Source organism: Notamacropus eugenii, chromosome 6, assembly GCF_028372415.1.
Source record: "Notamacropus eugenii isolate mMacEug1 chromosome 6, mMacEug1.pri_v2, whole genome shotgun sequence".
In the NCBI taxonomy this organism is placed as follows: Eukaryota; Metazoa; Chordata; class Mammalia; order Diprotodontia; family Macropodidae; genus Notamacropus; species Notamacropus eugenii.
In genome coordinates this window covers 144,985,067-145,011,425 of record NC_092877.1, presented here as the reverse complement: position 1 = coordinate 145,011,425, position 26,359 = coordinate 144,985,067, and the positions used below count along the sequence as shown (strand labels likewise).

The 26,359-nt window shown below is 37.6% G+C and overlaps 1 protein-coding gene across 2 annotated transcripts in view; it reads left to right on the top strand.

The window, feature by feature from the left end:
* The first annotated feature begins 557 nt into the window (after positions 1 to 557).
* PRMT9 (protein arginine methyltransferase 9) overlaps positions 558 to 26,359 on the top strand; it is a 54,055-nt gene continuing 28,253 nt past the window's right edge. Inside the window, exons 1-8 of one of the 2 annotated variants that reach the window (XM_072621200.1) lie at positions 558 to 863; positions 3,255 to 3,403; positions 5,691 to 5,927; positions 6,312 to 6,479; positions 11,062 to 11,164; positions 15,377 to 15,483; positions 19,925 to 20,117; positions 21,030 to 21,213. In XM_072621200.1, coding sequence (XP_072477301.1) covers positions 690 to 863; positions 3,255 to 3,403; positions 5,691 to 5,927; positions 6,312 to 6,479; positions 11,062 to 11,164; positions 15,377 to 15,483; positions 19,925 to 20,117; positions 21,030 to 21,213 — 1,315 coding nt within the window. In that variant the 5' untranslated portion in view covers positions 558 to 689. Of the gene's footprint in view, positions 864 to 3,254; positions 3,404 to 5,690; positions 5,928 to 6,311; positions 6,480 to 11,061; positions 11,165 to 15,376; positions 15,484 to 19,924; positions 20,118 to 21,029; positions 21,214 to 26,359 lie in introns of those variants that run through there. The other variant, XM_072621201.1, reaches the window with a different exon arrangement.

Below are 26,359 nucleotides of genomic sequence, written 5' to 3'. Positions count from 1 at the left end.
TTTGTAACTCTTCCTCGGTTCCTAGGTGTAAATGCTGAAACTGACAATTTTACAACCGGATTTCTCGGAACCGTAATCGCCAGCTCCAGCACACTCCTGCCCTCGGTCCTCCAAAGTGGCCATCCATATTCACGCCTTATTAGCCCCCAAAGGAAGCCAGAGAGCTGGAGTCCAGCCAAGACTCCAACAAGACGCCTGGGCGGAGCCTGTATGACCAGTAAAGGCAGAGGGGCGGGGTAAGGAGTCAGAGGCACGTGCCGTACCTAAACACTGGAGCTACGCATGCGCAGTGAGGATGTTCCTAGACCAGGGGCAAAGGCACGAGGAACCTGCCAGACTCTGGAGGGGAGCATGCGCACTGGAAGACGGGGAGAGGCTTTGGGAAAGGAGAGGCCGCGGCGGCTGCCTGTGCAACGCGCAAGCGCGACCGTCCTGAAGGGGTCGGCCGGCCGCCTCGCCAGAGCTGGGAAGCAACACACGCCCCCTCCGCGTTGTGGGAGCGTAGCGTGCGTATTACGTAAGCGAAACGGACGTTGGCGCCGACGCCGGAAGTGCCTCTGTTTTGCGTTTTCCGTTTTCGCTCTGTCCCTTTCTTCTGGGCCAGCCGGAAGTCGGAAGGTCTCCGCGGAGGACCAGAAGGGCCTCGACCTCGACCTTGACCCCGACCTCCTCTCCGTGGGATTCCGAGCATGCCGCGCTCGCGGGGCGGGGGCCGGGGCGGGCGGGAGACCGGCAGGGCCGAGCTGGTGTCCCGCTCGCTGCAGAGCGCGCAGCACTGCGTGGCCGGCCAGGACTTCGGCACGGCCTACGCGCACTACCTGCTCGTGCTCAGCCTGGCCCCCGAGCTGCGGGACGACGTCAAGGTGAGCGCCGGGCCGGCCGCTCCGCCCGCCGGGCCTGCTCGTGGTGCTGCCAGCCCTCGGGGCGCCCCCCGGGCCTCGGAGGCCTCAGGGCCCTCCCTCCGTCCCTCTCCCGGTGCCGGGGGGCCGAGGAAGCGTTCTCTGCCTACTGGAGTTAGAGTCGTGCTGGCCTGAGACCGTGGACAAGTGACTTCACGCCGCTGGGCCTCGGCTTCCTTAGATGTAAAAGGCAGAGGATTGTATTAGACGGCCCAAGGCCCTTCTCCGCTCCCGTAATAGATCCGTTTGAACGGATCCATTACTAGTTACGTCTCCCACTTTGCCTTTGCTGGAGGGGTCGTCCATGTCCGCAGCGCAGACACCCCCTCCCCCAGTCATCTTGGGATAGCCTCTTGTCTTTGCCCTCATGAAGTTTTAAGTCTGGTAGGGTTATATAACACAGCAAGTGTGTGTCTGAGAGAAGACTTCAACCCCAAGCCTGCCCTCCACTGGTCTGCTGTACCATGCTCACTAAAAAGAATCAAAAATGCACATTCACACGGTTATTTCGGGTGTACACCGTAGCCCCAGTTTTAAAACTGGCAGCCACGCAGAGTGCGCTTCTGGGTTATACACTGTTTTGTGAAACTGACACAGAGCAAACTGTCACCTCCTACTGTAACAGTTTCTGTAGTAAGATCTGGTTCAATAAGATACATACACGTTCATTTTTTCCCACATCTGCAGTGAAAAATCCACCTTGAGTGGATGAAACAAAGCATAGTAAAAAATAAGAGATTTCTCCCTAAAAACAAATTTGGTTCCTCATCATGAACATAAAAGCAGATGTCTTTGTGTGATATAAAATTTAAAGTTTTTTAAGATTTAGCCTTGATTAAAAACATTGAACACAAATTTGGTAATTAAACAGATCTGTCATCTCACCTATGTGTGCACTTCATACCTTACCCTGATTTGTGGCCAGAAAGTTTCATCATATGGTCCCCAGCCTCCAGGGAATGCACTTGCAACTTAGCTAGGTTGGTCCTAAGATGAGGTACACAATCAGTTGCTAGGTCTGTCTTGAAAGCTTTTCCAGCTTGGAAGACCTTTTGAGGTCTGTTGGCTTAATCTTTTAGAATTTATATAATATTATATAAATTTTATATGTAATATATATTATGTGATATTATAAGGCAGAGGGTAGAACTTTCAGTTCAATTTAGCAAGTGTTTATTAAGTGCTGTGTGCCAGGTAATAGAGGTACAAAGACAAAAATGAGAGGCCCTGTTCTCAGGTGGATTACGTTTTGCCTGGGGAAAGCATACACAGGTAAATACAAAACATGCGAAATCACTTTTCATGTCTTAAAATACAAATGATTCTGTGAAGACCACTGAAGTATAAAAATGGAACACTGATTCATTAATAGGGTAGTTTTCACTGAACAGTAAGGAGTTGCCCTTCATTTGGGGAGTGACTGAACAAATTTTAGAATGTAGAATTTTAGAATGTAGTGGAATATTACTTTGTCGTAAGAAATTATAGAAGGGATGGATATAGAGAAACGGAAAGTCTGGTATAAACCAACATAGAGTTATGTGAGCAGAAGTAGGAAAATAATTTATACGGTATTTCTTAACATTGTAAAGAAAAACAACTTTGAAAAGTTTAAGAACACTGATCAATAGCAACCCCACCCCAGAGGACTGATGGTAATGCAGGCTACTTTACTTGCATTTTGAAAGAAGTGGTGGACGTTAGATGCAGAATAAGTTTGAGTCAAGTCTAATGTGTGGATTTATTTGGATTTATTTTGCTTGAGTATACTCATTTGAAACGAGAGGATTTGTTGTTTTTTAAATTTCAGAGGGGTTAGGTGGGGCAAGTGATAGTGTTTTTTGCAAAGTACAGAATAACAAAATTATTTTAAATACTCTCATCTGGGCAGACAATAGTTAATATTTATGTTTGGTATTTAGTGGTAACACAAATGCTGGTTCTACTATTTTACTACCTGTGTAACCTGGGTAAATATCACTTAACTGTCTCTGGGCCTTAATTCCTCTGCTTCAAAATGAGGGGCTGGATTAGATGGCCTCTGCAGTTTCTTTGAACTCTAAATCTATGATTTTATCTTAGATAGACATGAGACTAAGGAAATGGAATACACATGTAACACTTGTACCTCTGTGTAGTTTTCCAGTTTCCATTGTTGTAATCTGTGTGGGGTGTACATTCATAACTGTAGTTAGAGAACTGAATCATATTTCCATTTATTTGTGAGAAGCTTTTTGAGGGAGTGGAATTTAAGGTGGTGCTTTCATTAATTATATTTGAATTCCCTGAAATTCTAGATTTGACATTATACATGGTCTTTCTTTTACTGATGTATATTTTTCCTCTTTTGAAAAGGAAACTTTTCAGTATACCCTCCTCAGATGGGCAGAAGAACTGGATTCTCTGAATCGAGTACAAGACTTATTTGGTTGCTATGAGCAGGCCTTGGAACTTTTTCCTGATGACGAAGTGATATGTAACAGCATAGGGGAACATCTGTTCAGGTTTGTTATTTCAAAAGCATGGCTTTGTTCAGATGTATAGAAGTTTTGTTGAATTATTAATGTAGTCAAAACAGCTGAAGAAGAGAATGCTTTGGGTGTAGTATAATGATTACTGTTTTTCCACTTGTGGTTTCACTGAGACCTTTAACTTTTGGTCCAGGAGTTAAAAAAAAAAATTAACTTACTACTTTTGAATTTGAAAGATTTGAGAGTACATGGGGACGTGGAGGTGTGGGAAGGTAATTGCCTGATTCTCTCGATGGGGAGTGGGGGAGGGATGAGAACCAGAATCACATAATTAGAGTAGGAAGGAATTACAACCCTCATCTAGTCTAACCTATGCAATGGAATTACCTCTCTAATTTACCCCACAGCACTTGAACACTTCCAAGGAAGGGAAACCTTCTTTCATCTATCCAGGAATTACATGTTGATGTTTGGTTATTTTGGGAGTAGGGTGGGCGAGGGATTGTTAAACAGTACTTCCTTCTTAGGGTAGAGAGTGGTCTGAGGGAGGTAGAAAGGGCTAAGAACACTGAGTAAGATTTCTTATTAGGAACAAACCATTAAGTAAAACTGAATTGTTGGCCGAAATAAGCCATTAAGTAAATAAAGTATGCACCAATAAACAATATCTTACCCTATAGCTGTTGGAATAGTTTTCCATTTAAATGAGATTGAATTATTAAAAATTTTAAATATATGTATTTTAAACTAAATTGGACTCATTTTAAGTTCACTTAAGATTATATTTTTGCCCTTCTGACTTTATTTAAAATTGAAGTTTTAAACATATTATTCTATATTGTAAACATGTAATGATGGTATAATCACGTGATTCTGTTAAATTCCAAGATCAATTAATCTTTGAAAACTAGAATAGAAGCACAGGCTCCTAATTGTCAGTTTTTGTTAGTGTGAATTGTCACAGCCACCATAAGAATTAAAGAGGAATAAAATTTTTGTGCTGGTTTCAAGAATTTTATTGTGACTTCCCCCCCCCCCCAAAAATCCATTATTTATGCTTCACTAATTTAGAATTTGTAGTAATTGATGATTATCTTAGCTGAAGTTTGCCTTAGCTTTTTTCTGGAAGAAAAGGATTTGTTAAGCCAGAAAATTAATAGTGCAAAGAAGATATGAAAGGAAATGCTTTTTAAAACAGTTTAGAAATATTTAGTTTACTCACATGCCAGTAGCATTATTATCTAAAGGATCTCTCTAGTTGTCAAGCAGAGTTTGGGTGGATTTAATTTAAAAAGAAGTATCTGTGGCATTCTCCTGTACTTGGAGGCAGAAAACCTGAATTGAAGACATTGTTGTATTGCATGGGTAAATCAGTGACTCTGAATGTCAGTGTCTTTTTCTGTAAAAGAAGACATTGAACTACATTAGAGTGTACCTTTTTGTGTGGCATGGACTCTTTTGGCAATCTGGTTGGTGACCAACTCTTCAGAATAGTGTTTTTAGATGCATAAAATGAAATCCATAATATTAAAAGAGAAACTAATTATATTGAAGTGGTTGTAAAAAATATTTTTTTAAGTTTATAGATTCCAGGTTAAGAACCCTCTTGGACTACATGATCTCTAAGGTCTCTTGTAGTTCTGCCTAAAGTTCCATGATTCTGTGCCACAACTTAATAAATTATTTTTTCCCCAAAGCTGTAATATTATAGTCTACTATAAACTTAATGTTGTTTTTTACAGCTCTGATGTAGGTTCCTTTTTATTTTTAATTAACTTTGCAGCTACATCATAAAACTGAGTGATGATTTGGTTACTTTATCAAGGTTAATTGAAGCAGAGATATGGAGTTATTGAGAAGGGGATCGTTTCCACTTCAGTCATGGTTGTTTGGGGGTGGTGTTTATTCATATCATTTGCCTTATCCAGCAGTCAGTGAGTATTGATTACTCAATTGTACAATACTGGTTTCTTAGAATTGTGCTTGGGTACTGAGGATAACATGAGAGACAATGATGTAGGCCTTGATATTAATGGCTAACTACTTGTGGAGACAAGATTAATATGTGAAATAGCAATAAATAGCATCATAAAATCTAATTTTAAATTTTTGGTATAAATTTAAGTATGATTGGAAGAATTAGCAAAGGGATAGATAGCTAGGGCTTGTAGGAGCCAGGGAAAGTTTCATGAAGAAGGTAGGCCTTGAAGGGTAGGATTTGGAATGGAGTAGGGAGGGCTTTCCAGATACCGAGGGGGTATGAGTGTAGAGCTAAAAGTAGATAGCTAAATATTTTCTGTTTATCATTTTTTATTGGTAGAATGGGCTTTAGAGATGAAGCAGCTGGCTACTTCCACAAAGCAGTAAAGCTAAATCCTGACTACACTGATGCAAAAGAGAATTTTTATCGTGTTGCAAATTGGCTGGTGGAACGCTGGCACTTTATCATGCTTAATGACATCAAGAGGAATATGACTTACCGTTCAGCAATCCAGAAGGTTGTTCGCTTGGGGTGCAAAACTGTCCTGGATATTGGAGCAGGAACTGGAATACTAAGGTTTGTCATCAGTACGTGTAGATTCTTGTTATCCTTTAAACTTTATGTTCAATCAAGAATGAGATCTATTTTTTCTTTAGAAAAATACTATTGTTAACTGCTTTTGGATTTTGGAATTATCATCTTAAGAACATTTCTTTTGTGTTACCTAGTTATTATCTCTGATATATTGTTGTCCTAACTTTCATGGTTTCAAACTGACTTGTTTAATTATTATCATTGATGGCCAGAGATTTTATTTAAAAAATACAAAATAAAGCCAAGTTTATAAAATAAGCTCAAAATTAAAGGAGAAGCAGTCATGTCCTCTTCTTAAATAGTGTAATTCCCTTATTTTGAAAAGAAAACTAATTTTTGTTGCTTGATTTTTTTCTTCCCTTACAGCATGTTTGCTAAAAATGCTGGTGCACACCGTGTCTATGCTTGTGAGCTGTCCAAGACCATGTATGAGCTCTCTCGTGACATAGTAGCAGCAAATAAGATGGAAACAGGGATCACACTATTACATATGAAGTCTCTGGATATAGATGTTCCTAAGCACATTCCTGAGAGGTATTGTCTTGCATGTTCTGTAACACCTTTTAAATCACGATCTGATTTTTGAAAGTTAAGTTGTGAAAATAATCTTGGTTTAAGTTCCGAGTAAACAGAAATAACTATTTAAGAAAAGAAAGAACAATATAGGTAGAAAGCTGTGCTTTATGAGAACAAGTTCATTGGATTGTTGTGTAAAGGTTTTGAGGAGAAATCTTATCTTTCTTTTTTAAAGTCGTGTGAATTAACACCTCCCGTCTTGTTTATCTAAGAACAAGCTCTGAATGGGAAAACTGATGAAATCTTGTAAATTCCTAAGGTCACTTCTAGAGTGACCTTAGAGGAAGATGTGATTGCTTTCTAATCTAGGTCTTCTGGGTCCTTTGAAAATAGCCTAGTTTTAGCCTAACTGTCCGTTGTAATCCTGTCCTGGTCATACATTAACTTGCTTTGATCTATACATATAAGATTTAGTGTAGTGGGAGTCATGAGTTTTGAGTTTTAGTCTTTACTCTTTTACTTTCATAGGTCCTCATAGGTTTTACCTCCTTCACAAGATTATTGTGAGGGAATTGCTTTGTAAACGTGAGCTAAAATTTCTCACCTCAGTTTTCTCATTTGGAAAAATGAGAGAGTTAGACTAGATGATTGCTATTATGGTCCATTCAGCCATTAGTCTTCCTATAGCGTCCTGCCACTATATTTTTCAGATGAGTCAGTCGGTAAGCATTTATTAAATGCCTACTACGTACTAGGCACTGTGCAGTTGCTGGAGGTGAGGTTCTAGGACTCTAGGTAGTCTGTCAGAGCTGTCCGTTAGGGTTCTTGCTGTTAAACTGTAGCCTCACCTCTGTTTTATCCTAGAGGAAGTAGAGAAGTGAATTTTTGACTAATGTGTCCATTCTTATTGCTGCTGAAGCACTAAGACCTAGCACTTGAGGAATTTATATTCAATCATATAATTTTATTCGATTTGGCTTTGTATATCCTGATTGAGCATCTTCCTAAATATTTAGTTAAAAAATTATTATAAAATTTGATAACCTTTGGTAACTATTAATAAAAATCTGATGAAAGTTTCTTATATCCTTTGTGTAAATTAATGTCCTTCATTGTCTCTGCATTGCCAGTAGTTGTTCCGTAAAGGAAGTTTTAAAGCACGTATTGGTTTGAATAGTTGTGGAAAACATTTGGGTAGATAGAGTATTGATTCTTTGTCGTATGTGAATTATAAAGGTCATCTTACCTAGTAAAAGAGATACATACTTTGTGATATCAATCCTCAAATATTTATTTAGTACCTGGTACATACCAGGAACTAGGCTTGGTGCTGGGAAAACTAAAACACTTAGGAAATAGTCCCTGCCTTCAGGGAGCTTACATTTTGTTGTTCTTGTCTATATATGTGCAAAACATACACAAATACATCACAACTTGAGGAAGAGGCAACTAGGGAGATCAGGGAATGTGATGTTTAAGCTGGGGTCTGAAGAGAGGGAGTTGTCCTTGGAGGGCATTTGTTCTTGATGTGAGGAACAGGTTGTGTGAAGGCCTGGAGATTGGAGATGGAACATTATGTATGAGGAATAAAAAGAAGTTCAGTTTGACAAGGCTTTCTAATATGTGAAGGGGAGTAATATATGATAAACTTGGAAAGGTAGGTTCAAGCATGTTGTAATTTTTAGCATAGTTTTAGGACCCTAATTTGGGGGGAGGGATTTGGGGAACGAATCAGGGTCGAGATCTATGATTTTATCTGTTGAGATAATTCCTGGTTTGAAAATTGCCTCCACTGATAATTCAGATCAACTCATTTGTAACTTACAGCCTTAGAGAGTATACCAGAACACTCAGAGGACTTACACATGGTCATTCATCTCATATGTGTCAGAGGAAGGACTTAAACCCAGATCTTTAAGATAGTCCCTCTTTCAACTGGATCATGTTTCCTCTCAGACCCTTAATCATTCCCTGTATGTGTTTGGTGGGGAGATATTATTTCTCTTTTTGTTATTGTTGGTTAGTTTAGTTTATTATTTTAGTTTAGTTTTTCTGACTCTTTGTGACCCAATTTGGTGGATTCTTTCACTAGAGTAGCAAAGATGCTAGGTCATTTTACAGATGAGGAAACTGAGGGAAACAGGATTGAGTGGTTTGTTCAGGGTCACATAGCTAGTTAACGTCTGAAACCAGCTTTGAACTCAGGAAGATGAATCTTCCCATCCACTGTACCACCTAGCTGCCTTTCACTTTTAGTGTTCTTTAAAACAAGTCTACAGACATGAGAGGTAACATGGTGTAGTGCAAAGGTTTTCAGTAAGTGGCTTCTTGACCCGTGAGGCCCCTGGAGCCTCAGGGGATCTTTCAGGGAGTCTTTGAGGTAAAAACTGTTTTCATAACAATATAAAGACATTTTAGTTTCCAATATGGTAAATGTGCATACCTGTAATCCATGTAGACAAAAGCTCTTTGGGAGTAGGGGTAGGTCCTCAGTAATTTTTCAGAGTCTGAATGAGTCCTGAAACCAAAAAGTTTGAAAACCACTGGTGGGGTAGATAGGGCACCAGGCCTGGAATCAGGAAGACCTGAGTTCAGATCTCACCAGCTGTGTGACTGGGCAGGTCATTTAACTGCGTTGTCGCTCACTTTTCTCTTCTGTAATATGAGGGTGTTGGATCCTATGCCCTCCCAGGTCTTTTTCTCTTCTAGTGCTGTTCTTACAGGGCCCTTGAATTGACAGATGTATGGATGATTTGTTGATCAGGGTGGGACTATTCCTCATTTGATAGGTGTCCCCTTAATTTCAGTTGTTTCTTACTAACAAAGTAGCTGGTGTGTGTGTGTGTGGGTGTGTGTGTGTGTGGGTGTGGATGTGTGTGGTGTGTCTCTTTTTTCTCTTTGATCTCTAAGGTATAGGCCTAGTAGTGGTATTGCTAGGCCTACAGGTATGCAAAGTTTAATGATTTGGGGGGCATAGCTGTAGATTGCTTTCCTGAATGGTTATATCAATTCACAGCTCTAATAAAAGTTTAGTAATATGCCTGTTTTCCCACAGCTTCTCCAACATTTTTAATTTTCCAGTTTTGTCATCATTGCCAATCTAAGGGTGTGAGGTTGAATCTTGGAATTGCTTTGATTTGCATTTCCATAATTATTCGTGAGTTGGGGGGGAAATTTTACATGGCTAGTGATAGCTTCAGTTTCTTTGAAAACTTGCTGTCATGTCCTCTGACAATGCAGTTGTGGAATGGCTCCCTCTTTTATCTCTTATTCCTGTCCTATGTTTTCTAGTATCTTTCTTGTAATCTTTAACTTATTCCTACCTTTGCAATAAAGTAACTAAATGTCTCAGTATATGTTTGTTGATTTAATTTGGAAGGCCTTTGCAATTTCTTCATACAATTTTTCTAACTATTCATATTGGTGTATAAGATGCAGCTATTTTCAGGCAGCATTTTTGCATATACTTGTTACAAACACTTCACTACTCAATAGCCCAATATCCTATGAAATGCTAGTTCTTGTTGCTTTGGGGCACATCAGTCAGTTAACAGGCATTTGTCAAGTGCCACCTATGTGCCAGGCACTGTTAGGTATTGGAAATACAAAGAAAAACGAGATAACAAGTACATAGATATTTATATGATCAATGCAAGGTGATTTTGAGAGTGATACACTAGGCCGCTGGGTTATCAGGAAAAGATTTGTGTAGAAGATGGTGTTGGAGCCAAGCCTTGAAGGGCCCTCAGAGAGGTGGGGTGAAGATTGCTAGTTCTAGTAAGGAACAGAAAGAAAGCCAGGGGGCTGTATTTTAGTGTGTTCTAAGAAGAGTAAGGTGAAGTAAGGTTGGAAAGGTACAATAAAGCCATTGAGTCAATGAACAAATATTGAGTGTCTCCTGTGTGCCAAGGATAAAAGAAGTAATGACCCTGGCTCTGAAAGACTTCTGTTTTGGGGGAGAAACATTTACATCTATAAACATAAACATATTTATATATATAGCACTGGCCGTTACTGAATGTATGACTGTCATGCTCTTTGAGCCAGTTTCTTTATTTATAAAATGGAATAATAAAAAGGTGTTACCACCTCACAGGATTGTTGTGGCTTTATAAATCTTAAAATGTTATTATAAATAGCTATGATGATTATTCTGAGTTTCAGAAAAATATCTAGGAATAGAACTTATCACATTTCTCAAGGATTTAAGAAATTCTTTTGGTCAGTATAATAATAATGTCAATGTGATTTCTTCAATTTATAGTATTAAATTGGATAATTCCATTAATAATTGGAAAATGTTGGGTGGTGATTGATTTCTTAATTGTACTGTCAATATTAAAATGTGTATTTGGGAATGGGGCATACATTCTATGTCATTAGTGCTACTTTGGAAGCATATTTTAAAGTATTAAACCAAATTTTAGAGAAATGTTTAAGTGCCTTAATTATAAAAAAAATTATACAATTTTTAACGAAAGAAATTCATTCTTAATTTGTAGCAGTAATGGCACTTAATTTAAGATAGATAAGCACACACATATATTTTAAATGTATCATTTAAAAAACTTACATGTATCTTTAAAAAATCATTCTATAGAGTTTCCCTAGTTGTAACAGAAACTGTCGATGCAGGTTTGTTTGGAGAAGGGATTGTGGAGAGCTTGATTCATGCCTGGGAACGTTTACTTTTGCAACCAAAGGTAAGCAGCATGAAAATTCTTGAATAGGTTAGAAATGATAGACTTATGTAAGCATATGTATGCATATTTAGATTTTTTTAAATTTATGGTGAGAACTTTTAAAAATTTAATTTAAAATTCAGATCATTTTCTTTCTGTGTTCGCATTGTTTTGTTAAAACTTAAAGTGGCTAGGTACTTCAAAATATTATTTTAAATGTTTATTTGTATATATGTGTGTCTTTATATGTATATATTTTTTTACATATGTACATATATGTCAATATGTAAGCACACAGATAAGTATTAGGATTCCACATTCTAAAAAACACTTGTGTAAGACTTAATTGTCCTAAAAACTTGAATGAGGGAACACTGTAATTTAAAAACATTTTGTCTAAAAGCCTCTGGAGTCTCTCACAGTGCCTGGCACATAGTAGGCAGTTAATAAATGCTTGTTGATTGACTGAACACTTTATTTTGTTTTGGAATAGCTAGAACACTTCCATGCTATGGAAGTGTTCACACACACACACACACACACACACACACACACACGTAAACAAAGGGAATATTTAAATTCTGGTAGCATTGCTTATTATAATTCATCATAGGCCTACATTGCCTAACCTTTAGTTGGTTCTATAAGAGCAATACGCTAGGCAAAAAACTATTGATAGGGAGAAGTTAGTCTCATAGGAACAGTGTTATGTATGGAACATTAATCAGTCACAATCAGTTGGTAATTTACACAGGGGTGATAGTCACCAGCTATCTGATTGGCATCTTAGTTGATTGACTGAGTGAAGTCTTGACAATATGGAGTTTGAATATAACATGTTAATGATATTAATGATATGAAACAGCATCAGTCACGGCAACATTTTGCAGGATATTCCCATATTTCAGTACACTGTATATTCAGCATCAGCTTTTAAAGATTGTGGGTACTTTTTTGGTGTTGGTTTTAGTGCTCTGATCAGTGATTCCCAAAGTGTGGCCTGGGGATAAACCCTTTCAGGGGATCCACAAGGTTAAAACTATTTTCACAAAATATTAAGATGTTTTAGTTTCAAATATAGTAAATATTAATATATATATATCCCACATAAACAAGAACTCTTGGGGGGAGGGATTTTTAATTTTTAAGAGTGTAAAGGAGTACTGAGATCCAGAACTTTGAGAACTACTGTTGTAGGTCACTGGATAGGATGCAAGGTATGCTTTTGGAGGAAGTACTCACATCAGTGAGATCTTGGAGGTATAGAAGTGTTGAGGCTAGTTTAAATGAATTTAACTTCACCTCTTTATGTGATTTGGACCTTGGCAAGAATGATTTGTTTCTGCGTAAGTGAAAGAATGTCTCTGCACTGTTCATAGTTGTCATTTCTCTACCATGAAGGATGTTAGGGTGAAAAATTTTGTTCAGATCCATTTGTATGAATGAAGGGAGTTATATAAATGTATTTGTTGAAATAACCGTAGTTTCCATTTTGAAATTACAGAAACAAAAAGTAATGTTGTCTAGAATTTATGAGCTAAGGGTGTTTAGACTTGGTGTCTGGAAGTGTGATTGGGAATGTTGATCACTGAGCAGTGACCTTAAAGTATGATCTTCAGGTAGGGGCAGAGAAGGACCTTCTTTCCATGAGGGTCACATGGAAGCAAAGCAGCTTACTGTATTTTCTTTTGTAGGGCTGGACAGAAAGATAAAGTGAGAAGAGACATGTAAAAAGTCGAAGTTCATGTTAAAATTATGACAGGGAACATGAAACTATTTTCAAATACAAGTTAATATTACAAAGCATATTTTGATTCTATATCTATACTAATTGAAGGAGAGGGAAAGGATATAAAGAGTGATAAAGGAAAGGGGATAAAGAGGTTTATAGCTGCATGCCACAGTCATTGTACCCACAGAGAGGGAAAGAAAAACACATAGGTAGCACTTAAGAGTGACAAAGGGACAGAGAATATTATAATAGATATTGAATTGCTAGAAAACTATTCTTGTCACATGAGCAATAGTTTTCAGAGTGTGGTCACCACCCTATGAAAGTATAATTTGTTGGTTAACCGCTATTTCATTCAACTACCTGTTGTTTTTAGACCTTTTAAGTTTTGTCTTGACTGAGATAACTACAATAAATTGCCTTAGGAGAAACTGATTTTCTGGGCCAGAGCAGAATTAAATTAAATTAAGCTTAGGTTCTAAAGTGTTTTGGATCTGTAAGTTCCCTACTTTCATCTTAAAGGACAATTTGACTGTTTTAGATAATCTGATATAATACTATCCTATCTTTTCTGCCTCTGGCAAATTTTTTATAATAATAAAAAAAAAAAGTCTTGGGAAATTATCAACTGAAGGTAGAGGTTGTTTCTGCTTCCTTCTGACTTTTTAACCATTTTGATCTAGTTTTTCCCTGTTTTATTAAAGTATCTATGGCCCTTATAGCTTATATTCTTGAAAATTATAAGATATTCATTTGAATTTTCAAAAATTCTACTTGTCAAAATAATCTTTCACCCTTGTGCTGTACTCTTTTAAGTATTAGCATTTCCCTTGCTAAGCATAAATATTTACCTCATGTGCTTAATTTTTTTTTTCTGTACAAGACTAAGACTTTGTTGTTACAAAGTAGAATGACTTGGTTACTTGTTAATAGTTTTATTAATTGCAAAGCATAAACTAAAATGTATATATATATATATATATATATATATCATATAATTCAATATGGTTTTAAAATTAAGAAAATTAAGTCTGAAAAAGTCCTTACAAATCCAAACCCAGTAGTTGTGTGTTTGTGTGTGTTTTAATTTCAGAAAACACTTACTCAGAGACCCCTTGTTCTATGAGGTGCGTGAGTTTTTAGTTTATGAATGAAAATGATAGCTTAAACTTATAGCTCCTTTTAGATCCAATGTACTCATGTGGGGATTAACTTATTTGTTCTTCTAACAACCCCTGTATATTAGGTAATGAGAATTGATGTCATCCCTGTTTGATAAGGAAACAGATGTCCCCCAGAGGGGTTGTGACATGCCAAAGGTCACAGCTATTGAATGGATGATTCAGGACTGAAATGGTTTGGTTTTTTGGCTCCTAATTCAGAAAGACCATACTTTGCCATCTTTCATGTCATATGACAGATTTACGAATGATGTTATTTCCTAAACCAAAGATGTCTGACTTTATTATGAAGAGAAATTGTTTATTTTTTTAAAGTCTTGAGATCATCCCATCTATGGAATAGTAAGAGGAGGGGATAAGGGGCAAGAAATGTGGAGACTTCAAAACATAGCTCCCTTCCCTGCTAAGGATCCCAGCAAAATGATGAGGAAGGCATGGTTGGTATCAACTTGAGATTGATCAAGGAATACTTCAGATCCCAAAGTACTGTTTAGACACCTTTGTCCTGGTAGCCTCCGTTGCAGTTGCCAGAGTTATATTCATTTTTCAGAGGTCTCCTACCCTCTCAGCTTTGGATCTGGTTTAAATTCAGTTCAATTCAATAAACCTTTATTTAAGGGCCTAATAAGTGCCAGTCACTGTGCTAAGTGCTGGAGATACAAATAATAAAAAGAAAGGTAGTCTCTAGGCCCTTACGATCTAATGGGGGAAGACAGCACATAAAAGGAAGCTGGAAAGCAGTAGGGGGGAAACAGGGAATGCCAAAGGGTACCTGGCATGGGGCAGAAGGGACATTCTGTTCTGTGCTTTTAAAACCAGACAGAGATGCAGATGGAAAGTGGAGTGACCTAGTAGTCCATTTCTGCCCTTTATAAAGGACAACTTTGGACAGAATCTAGTATTCCCCTCTTCAGCTCTCCTGTCTGAGGGGAGAAGGGGTTGAGGGAAGTGGTAGTCAAAGCTGGAGTTAGCAACCAGGTGATGAGATTAGATATAATCAGCTTGTCCTGGGAGGGGTGTCATGTTCCCAACCAGAGCTGTAGGTGGAGAGTGGAGTTGAAATGATGATTACTTAGAGTCTAGGTCTGCAGGTTATGAATAGAGTAGTAGGAATCCAAAATTTTACATTCTGTAAAAAAATTGACCAAGTTTTATTGATAGACGGGTATAATTTGGCTTGAAAATGTTTAATGAAAGATTGAGAATTCATTGCAATATTCATCATGAGTAATAAAATTAGTATTCACAATATAAGATAAACTAATGATACTTGTGTTCTGATATGTATTCATAGACTAAAAGTTTTATTTACATTTTCAGCCTAAGGGTAAAGATGGTAATTGTGAAGAATATGGACAAGTCATACCTGCAGGTGCCGTTGTATTTGGGATGGCAGTACAGTGTGCAGAGATACGAAGACATCACAGGTGAATGATTTTTTTTGAGTTGGTTTAGGGAAAAAATGAGTCATTTAAATATATACTTTAAAAATTAATAATTCCCTGTGCCTGTAAATATGATTCTTATGTGAACTTCCAGTTTCCATGTTTGCTTTACCCAAGATTTTTAAAAAATTATGATAAATAACATTCAACAAAGATAAATAGACAACCAAGCATCTATAATGAAGACTAGGGTCTTACTTAAAATCCTTATCATTTATCAGGATAGAGCAAAATTTAGATTTTTGAAGACATGGATTTTCTCTGTGTTTTATTCCAAGGTTGTCTGAAGTTCTACTGTGTTTAGCAGGCAGGCAACAAATATTTATTAAGCATTTATTATTATGTGTCAAGCACTGTGCTGAGGGATAAAGGATACAAATATAAGCAAAAAGAAAGCTGTTCCCTGCCCCCAAGGAGCTTACATTCTCGCTCGGGAAGACAACACACCTGGGAGCTGAAAAAGGGGAGGGTGGGATAGGAGAGAAGAAGGTGTTATGGTGGAAAAGTCTGGAGAATTGGAAGCAGAGCCTGCAGAGGAATGAAGGATGGCCAGCTTAGGCCCTTCCCTAAAATGGAGAACCCAAAAGAAACGTAGCCGAAGGGTGCTGAGGGCCCCAAGCACTGAGAGAAGTTCTCTTGTGAGTTTTGGCTTGGTTTTTTTTCTTTCTTTTCATAGAGGAAGCTGTAGTTGTTAGTGTATTTACAGTCTTGGGAATCAGAAAGACCAGCCTTTACTTCTTCAGTCACTTGCTTCTTGTGTGATATTGTACAAGTTGCCTCAGCTCTCTTAGTTAGCTTCTTAGCAGATTTTCACTGTAAAAGTTAAAAATATTTTAAAAATGAACGTGACTCAAACCCTTTTTTCACCTTTCTGTGTTAACTTTCTGTATATTTGGTTTATGGCCTTTTCATGATAGTTGTGTTAATCTGAAATGTGTGGTTGTTAGTGCTAAAGGCTTATAGACCACCTAGAAGTATCATGCTTGCATAATATGAATACTTCCTTTTCAAGATTAGAATCTGAAGGTGCTGGATACAGGAAGCACCAAAAGCAACATACAAATTGCCTTTTTCTTCAAATATGTAGCAAATAGTTGGTTAATAACTTAATAATTTTTTCAGAATTGGCTGTCTGTGTACAGAAAGATCATTAATAAGAGCAAAAGTAAAAAAAAGTGCCAAAATAGGAGAAAAAAAAGAGATATGAAAGGACGTTGTACTGAAGCAAGCTGTCAACTGAAAAAAATGGAAAATAGATAAAATTGCTAACACTGTTCCTTAGAGAAGTTTAACCAATGCGAAACATGAAAAGGCCGAAAGAATCCACAGCTGCCTAAGGCAACAAACATTGAATCTCCCTATCTGATGGAGAAACGTGGCAAACTAAGGCAGGGTCAGTTTAGAGAAAAAACTCTTGCAAAATATTTATTGGGGTGGGAATGAAAGACTAATCAATGTCACTTCACAGCATGTTGAAAAGTAGTTGGGAAAATGAGCCTGCAGAGAGCTTCCGTAAAATTTAGTTAACACAGATCAACTCGAGAGCATTTTAGATTTGTTCATTCAGCAAGCCTTTATCAAATGCCAACTGTATTCCAGTCACTGCGAGTGCTAATACCAAAGCAGAATAGACCCTGACCTCAAAAAGCTTATGTTCTCTTGGGGAAAACAACTTGTACACAAGTAAGTACAAAATATACACAAGTGTGTGTATATACACAGAGTAATTTTCAGAATGGGGCTAGCACCTGGAGGGGTCTAGATAGGTCTGGTCTAGGAGGTGACATTGGAACCAAGTCTTGAAAGAAACTTAGGAGGGGATAAAAATGGAATATATTCCTAGTGTGTCAAATGCAAAGCATCTGCCAATATTTCTGTATTAATAAATTTTAATTATAAACAGTAGTGGAGAACACCCTATTTTTAGAATTAGTACTTCAGTTACCTGATGTGAGGAATTAACAGTGGTTGTTAAGAAGTATGGAAGAGGAGCTGGATCTGATGTAAGGAAGAAGTCTGCTGAAAACACTACGGTTTTTATAGCCACTAGGGATAGCTGGGATGGCCCTTAAAGATCGTCTGGCACAACTTCCTTATTGTATAGACTTTCAGGCCCTGAGGGCAAGTGACTTACCCAAGGCCATACAAGGTAAATATCAGAACCAGGATTTGATCTTCTAACTGCAGGTCCAAGGCTCTGATTAGGGAGGCATCAGAAATGATTGGTCTGTATTCCTGCTTTCTCATTTCTCTCAGTGTTTTATGCCAACGGGCAGTGCCTACCTCCAGAGTAGAAAATAGGCAACAAATGGTTTCACAGATGATATCTTTTTATTGTCACAAAACTGAATTGTGTAGGGAAGATAAAAATCTTACTTTTTATGTTGTTTATTATTCAGTTTCAAAAGATTTCAACTTAAAATTCAGTCTTAAAATCTCTCTTCAAAGAATATTTATGTCACACAGACATTAAAATCACATGACTGACAATTGCAACTACAGATGTAACAAGGTGTGTAGTAGGAATACACACACATGCACATGTACATTCACTAATGTGGAAAATTCCTCCTTCATAGTTCAGATCAAGAGTAAGGGGCTCTAAATACTTGTTCATTGTATTATATACATTAAACCCTGGGACCATTATCAGATTTCCATAGTAATGTAATAGAGATGTCTTAATTATCCACTCTGGAAAAAAAGAAATATGTGGAAAAAAAGTTTTCCCCGAGGTACTAGATTGAATATTAGAGAAATTGAAGCTATTCAAATCTCAGCTTTACTGCTTACCTGTGTTACCTTGGACAAGTCATTTCTTCATCTGTAAACGGGAGGGGATGTAGACTGAAGGACCTCCAGAGTTCTATGAACTTTTTAGCCATATGAGAAGCCTATTGAGTTAGTTACTCTGTCATTCATAACCAGATAGTGTATGTGTGTATGAGGCAAAATTAAGTAAGGGGAAGAAATCAAGCTGCATTGCATTACAGAAAATTTATAGTGCTTTTCAGTGATACCAGACTACATATTGCCATGAAATCCCATTTTTAAAAACCAATATTCCTCATTGATACTTTATGCTGCAGAATATGCACCATCCTTATTTTGGAAGAATCAGAATTAAAATTGATCCAAAGGGCAATGAAAGGAGTCAAATATATTGCCACCAGTGACTAGGCATCAGGAGATTGAATAAAATAAATTATTAAGGACTTGTATGACCAAAAAGGGAAATGGGCTAGTCTTATATTAAGGATGAGAAAGGGCAAACTGCATGAGTGCAGTGGGAAAATGTATGTTCCATATTTGGACCCATTGTGGTACATTACAGTCAAATTCCCTTGTAAAGTATTATAAAATCATTTGACCAATGGCATATTTATGACATTTCCCCTTAACACTAACTGCCTCTGATAAAGTCATTTTACCTTACATTAGGTTTTTATGTATGTAAGGAGGATTTTGTTATCCTTTCCATAGTTTCTCAGGATCCGTGGCCATAGGAATGTCTAGTTTCCAAGTGTTTGATAACAACTCCCAGAATAATCTCAAGGATTCTAGATAGTAGACAATCCTACTGAGGCTGTGCTGTGAGAGAAGAGGTGACATAACGTAATACTTAATACACTTGTGTAGAATGATGATATTGCTAAAGTTAACCTGTGAGGTTAATTGTTGGCAAGATGCCTTCTTTATCTCATTGCTCTATAAAAGCAAGTGGGCTTTGGGCAGTGAGAGGGAAATCCATGGGGAAAACCACAAACCCATAGGGGAATCTGTGTGTTCCTCAGCTGGTCTCCATTGAGGCTTGAGAGGATTGAGGGGAGCGTGCAAGCTGTGCCTGTCTCGAATGACCGCATCGAGGTGTAGGGATAGTTGTCTCTCCTTCTCGCTGGCCCCTACAAGAAGGGTGATTAGGGAATGCTCTAGGAGCTGGTTCTCCCAGCAACCATTTGAGAAGACTAAACTAGAATAAACTAAGATTTAACCCCTCCGAAGCTGTCTACCTGACTGACCAGATCAAGAATGAACCTTTTAGAGGCTGGAGACAGAGAACTCCAGTGCCTCCTGTGTGTTATTTGTGAAACAGGTAGTTTTATATTTGCTTAATTTTGCCTTGTTAATAAAACCCAGTTTTCTGTATTCCTTTTATTCTTGGTTACACAGGTTTTATTTAAACAAGAAAATTTTAAATTGAAATGATTGAAATTACCCTTTTTATCCCTCAACAATGCTCTCATCTTATAATACAGTTTTAAGGTCTGATACAAGATGCCTGTTTTTTAAAAGCTTTTCAATTGATTTCATCATATGGTCTTGTCAACAGTTGTTGTTGGGTTATTTTTTAAGACTCAGTGCTGGATTTGCCTGATGGGTTACAAAAATATAAATGTTGCCTTTTTCCCCCTCTCCTCACCAGGCTAGGTGTTCAGGATGTTGCTGGTGTTCATTTACCAGCATCTGTGAAATTTCAGAGTCCAGCATATTCTTCTGTAGATTCTGAAGAAACAGTTGAACCTTATACAACTGAAAAAATGAGTCGAGTTCCTGGGGGCTATTTACCTCTAACACAGTCCTTTGAAACTATGACAGTAGATTTCAATAATCTTCAGGTAAACAACTCCTTGGATTATTAGATTATTATTGCTATTTTAAAATTTACTTTATAGTCACTAAAATTTTATGTTATCATCTAAAGTTCTAGAGATTATCAAATAATAAATATATAGTGTGGTCTTATAAATTTGATCCATTTAAAATAATTTTGTGATTAAACAACACTAAATTTGATGCATTTTTTAATCCTAGTTTAAGAGTAGAGCTGAGAAAGATATGTTCTGATTATTATATCAATTTCTCTCATTTCCTGTTTCTTTTTACTCTGAAACTATATACATATCCCAGGCTCCATAATGAAGAATAAATCTCTTTATATTTTTTTCTATGTATTTACTCATTATTGATTTATATTCTGCACATAAATCACAGCCATTATTTTAGTGATTTCTTCTGACATTACCTCACTGTAGGCTGAAAATAGTGTATGGAAAGTTAAGACTAAGAACTCAGGTTTCGATTCCTATTCTAGTGCTCTTTCTTTTGCATTATGCTGTGTTTTGGTGAGGCATCATAATGTAGTGCTGACCTTAATTAGGGAGCTTTGTTTTCATATTCTGAGACGTTAGTAGCTAAATGACTATGGGCAGGTTTTACTCTTCATATGTTAGGCAACTCAGTGGGTTTCCTAGGCTGTGAATGGGTTGTGATGGATGTTGGGGGGAAATGTTCCGACACTGGGAATATTAGCAGAATCCTAGTTCCTGTCTGTATTCACATATACTGAATATACTACCTTAAAATTTAGAGAATTTAATGCTTGATCAGGACATGCTGATAAAATGAGTGTGAAGATAGTGAAATAATACTTGGGTGGACTTAGTTATAAGTGTGTGAATATATGTAAACTTCCATATATTTGTGTACATAGTAAATCTAATAGCTTTTTTATTCCTTTTCTTAATTAGGAACTAAAAAGCCTTGCAACCAAAAAGTCTCATCAGATAAGTATTCCTGTTATTCAGGAAGGAGTGCTAGATGCCATCATAGTTTGGTTTGTGCTTCAACTTGATGATGAACACAGTTTATCAACAAGTCCTCATGAAGAGACATGTTGGGAACAAGCTGTCTACCCTGTGCAGAACCTCCCAGGTGTGTGTTTAGTTTGCTTTATGATGGGTTTGCTTTAGTCTGGATCCTTTGATGATGGCAGGGGAGAAGGGAGGAGTTGGAAGAAGAGGAAAGTCATAGTTTAATGTAACCTCACTCAGGAGAGGGAGTTTTATTTTACCTTTCAGCAGTTTATACAATTTTATTTTCACCTGTGTACTAAAAGTAAAGTTGAAGCACTCTGGCTTTCAGTGAGTTATGACGTTTCATTTTAAGGACAGCTAGTTGATAAACAATTAGCTGCAAAGACAGGAGGACTTGGGTTCAAGTCCTGTCTGAAACCTGCTGCCTTCTTTTTTGTTTTATTGGATTGTTTAGTCTGTTCATGTGTAAATTCATGAGTTTAATAATTTTATATTTCTTTATTTCTTTAAAAGTCCTTTTCTTTCTTTCTTCTTTTAATTCAGTGCTTTGTCCTCAGTGGTGGTTTTGCATAAATTGCTTTGATGATACTCTTTTCCCACAGCCTCTCTTCACTTCTCCAGTTTGCCTACCTTTCCCCTAGGTTTTTTCCCCCTTTTAATTATGATAAGTTAAGGGAAGGTTAGGGGGACGTAAGGGAGATCTGAACATAATTATAAGCAGGAGAGATTAAAGATGGGAATGACTGAGGGAGTATGCTAGAGGGGGAGGAGGAGAATGAGGTATGATCAAGAACAGAAGTGGAAGAGGGCTTTGGTGAGAAGATTCACCCCCCCATCGCCCAAGCAATTGTTGTTGTGTTTACCCTTTGTTGTCGAAGAGGACCATGACATCAAGATGATGACATGACTTGCACTTGACTTTGATTTGAGTGAGGGAGGGCTGTGCAAGGTCACCAGCCTCACTTTCGTCCCCTGAGCCATCTGGGTCCAGTGGCCTGATATTCATCAGGACAACTGGAGATGGCCCAGGATGCACTGGGAGACCCTGACCTTTTCAGCCTAAGGTCTTACCACATTTTCACTTTGAGTGAGATACACCCATTCAGTGAACAGTCTTCTTTAAGTTACTCAAGGGATTGCCCCTTTAAAAAAAAAAATTCAAACTGGGAGGGAAAGACCCTCAGGGTTCCTGGGTGAAAGAGAAACAATTACTATTTAGTTATTACATTTACTCTGTGCTAGGGACTTGTTGTCCAGTCTATGAGCTCCAGTGTGAATTGGGTTTAAGCCTTGATTTTTGAGCAAGAAATGTAGCCAGTAAACCCAAAGGAAAAAAAGGTAGCTTTTGGCCATGGAGTGTACCTTCCCTTGGCTAGAACACCAGGTTGCATTTGTCCTATGTCGCCCAGGCAATATTCACAGCACTGAGGGGCAACTATGAATATGTTGGTGTAGTTCAGAATCACGAAGTATAACAGACTTTACTTATAGAAGGCAGAAGAAAAACATTTATTCAGACACCAGAAAGCCAAATCTGTCATAGTAGCCTAGAAGTCAATACACATCATCACAGCAGGAGATAAAAGCATTTCCAAGCTTCACCCCCCCTTCCCACAAACAAACAAACACCCACACACTCAGGAGCCTAGCTGTCTGCCTCCTCTCTCTCCCTCAGTTCTGCTTGCTCTCAATAACTTCCTCTCAGTTCTGCTTCGCCCTTCCTGTTCCACTCATTCAGCAAGCTCTTCCCACCATATGTGACTTAGGCTTCTTTGTGATTTAAGCAGATCACATGGGCCTATTAATGAATGGGAAAGATCTTCCCATTTAAATTACCATTACACCCCGTCCCTGCCCCCTCCTTTTCAGACTGGAGAAGAATAAAGATAAAGGTTAAAAAAAGTAATAGGTAAAGATAGAGAAGTTTAAGATTTGAAGGAGGACAAAAGAGGGAAATTGGACACAGCTGAAGACCTTAATCTTAGTAAAAGATAGATTGATAAATTATATTATGTAGACTCCTTTTTCTATTTTTATTTTCCTAATTTTTTCAGTCTTAGGGAAAGACATTTTAAGAGCCAGAGTAAAAAGTCTTTTAATGGTTCTTTTTATTTTCTTTACCTGAAATCTTTTTTTTTGGTGAGGTATTTAGGATTAAGTGACTTGCCAAGAGTCACACATCTAGTAAGTGTCAAGCTTCTGAGGCTCGATTTGAACTCATGTCCTCCAGACTCCAGGGCCAGTGCTCTATCCACTGCATCACCTTACTTGCTCCTTGCGTTGTTTTCTTAAAAGTTTCGCCTATGAAAGATGATCCCTTTATTGGCAATAATCAGCAAAACTGCATAGTTCTGTTGAAATTAAGTTTTTATATGAGTTTGTTTCAGTTTTACTAACATCTTTTTTCTTCTTATAAATTGTAAATTAATATTTACCATTGTTTACACAATAAAGCATATTTAAGAACAAATTAACTTTTTGTGGACTAATATCCATTTCCCAGTAGTTTTGCTGGAAAACATTTAAAAATAAACTAATCTTTCTTGAATTAATATGCTGTCAATAAATAAAGCATTATAATAAATTCATAAATAATAAACAGTATGGAACTTGGAAATTTTTCAACCTGAATTTTTTAACTTAAAATTTTTTTTTAAATCTTTTTTTTTTTTTTCATCAGCTAGGTTTTCTAGTTTATACTTCCCCATCAGACCATCCCTCTAGGACAAAGTTGCTTAATCTTCTTGTGTGTGTGTGTGTTCTGGAGCCCTTTGGCAGCCTGGTGAAACCTATAGACTCCATGGAATAATGGTTCTTATTGTTTTTTAAAAATTATAATTGAAGAAATTAGAAAATCTCAGTTAAAGGTTTTGTTTTGTGTTTTTTTCCATCCAAGTTCAAGAATATCCTGAAATCTATACGTAGACCCTTTGGGTTTCTTCTGGTGAAGAACCTATGCTTTCGGAAAAGAAACAAACTCTTCTGTTTGACATTTAGATCCCTGGCTCCAGCCTACCTTTCCAGGCTTGTCCAGTGGTGCCCACCCCTTTCCTTCCCCTCCCATGTAAGCTCTGAGCAAAGGATCTCTAGTCTCCACCCACCCATATGTATAGCCCCAGTTCTAACTATATAGTAGATACTTAATAAATACTTGTAGGATAAATGGAGTTGTAGCCCAAAGAAACTGAGTGGAGAAAGAAGGTATCAGTGATTTAGTTCGTGTTGATGGTCCTGATTTGAGGAAGAGGACTTCTTGTTTGAGTGAGACTCTCTTTCATCCTACCTCTGGTCTCCTAGAATGTTAGGAGAATATTCATCTCAAACCGTCCATCATCTCAAAAGTTCCCTTTTAGGTCTGTTATTTTGATTCTACATAAAATATATGGTACATAAAATCATCAGTTACATACCTGCCTTGCAAAGTTCAGTATCTCAACCTTGATGTGGAATAATATAAATGTTAACTTATTTATTTCCCTGTCAGATTCAGATTTTTGTAGGGTTTGGGAAAGATGTTTGTCCCACTCATCTACTTTTCTAACCAGTACCAAATAGTTTTGATGATCATTGTTTTACAGTATAATTTGAAGCCATTCTTTTTCATTATTTTCCCTGATACTCAACAAGTTACTCAACAAGCAAGTTTTATTGTGAGACAAGTACCATGCTAAGCCTTTTGAAACAAAGAAGGGCAAAAAACTCCCACCCTCCGGAACTTACATTCTAACTTACAGATGCTAGACATTTTATTCCTTGAAGTGAATCATTTGTTCTTTTTTTATAGCTCTCTAAAGTGTCTTTTTGGTATTTGATTGGTTTAGTCTACAAATTAATTTAGATAATATTGGCATTTTTATTATAAGAACAGACTCAAGTCAACATGACTCAAAACAAGTGCCATGTGATGAGGCTGACTTCTGCCTGGAAACAATGAGAGCTTTGCCTAAATCTAAATCTGCCTAGTGACAGTGGGCTCTATCTGTCGACAAGAAAATCTTGTTATTTTTTGTGTAAATTGCTAACCCTTATAGTTTGTGCCTATATTCTTGAATGTTGCAAGTTAAGTTCTCTGTTATGTGACCTCATCCCTCAACTGTTTTGTAAATACCCAACACACCTACTTCCCCTTTTCTGCCTGCCTTTACACACCTGCTTCCCCCATCTTGACAACCTTCCCTGTGGTTAACTGCCCACTAGGAGCATACCCTACCTCGAGCTGAGTGTGCAAAACATAGGTATAAAAGCAAGCCTCTATCTTTTCTTAAACTGCTGGTGCTTCTGAGTACTAGCCCACTGTTTTTAGTCAATAAAACCCTCTTGACTAGGAGAACCTCAGCCCCCTGAATTCGTTCAGGACAACCTGACTCCAAATGTCATCTACCCTGTCACCAAGTAACAAGCTTTTTGGTGGGAAAAGAATAGGGCAAACTCTAGGGACTGAGAATAAACTCAGAAAGTGATTAGCCTTTCCTGCTTCTCTAGAGTGAGTGTAGTAAATGAGGGACTATTTTGAGTGGTTTATAGTAAATTCTGAACCACATTTAGGTAGGTGCTATCTTTCATATATGAATATGCTACTGATTCAGTGGCTGCTAGTCAGATGTTAATTGGTTGAGTGGAATCATCTGCACAGTCATCACATGATCAAATCATTGACCAAGGGCTCAGATTTTCTAGAGGTTTGGATTGGAAGTGTGATTGACTGGGGCTGTGACTCGTTAACTGGGTTCTAAACACCTCCACTAAAGGACCATGTTTTTTATGTATTATCAATCCCTTCTTGAGAGTCTTTCCTGCCTCCTCAGCTTTAGTAATTCTTTAACATCCTAGTTTTCCTTTTGGTAACTGGTTTTTTTTTTATTAGGTTCCTTTAAAATGAGTGTTCCTTGAGGCTTAACCATTGGTCCTTGGTTCTTCTCTATGTTTCTCTTTGTGAGACTTTATCTCCGTGCTCGTGGCTTCAAATAACACTTAGAGGAGAGTGCTTCCTGAATTTGTATCTCTCACCCTTAACTTTGTCCTGAGCTTTAACCCAGCATCTCCTATCTGCTAGACATTTCCATTTAGCTGTCCTACCATTACTTTAAACTCAATTTGTTACTACCATTCTCTGTCATTCAGACTGGGTATCTTGGATTCTTTTTTCAGTCTTTACCCTCACTCATTTTCTAGTCAGCCCATATTTCTTTTTTTCATTTATCCCTTTCTTGCACTTCCCAGTGCCACTACTTTAGCACAGGCTTTTAAAAAGTAGCCTCTTAATT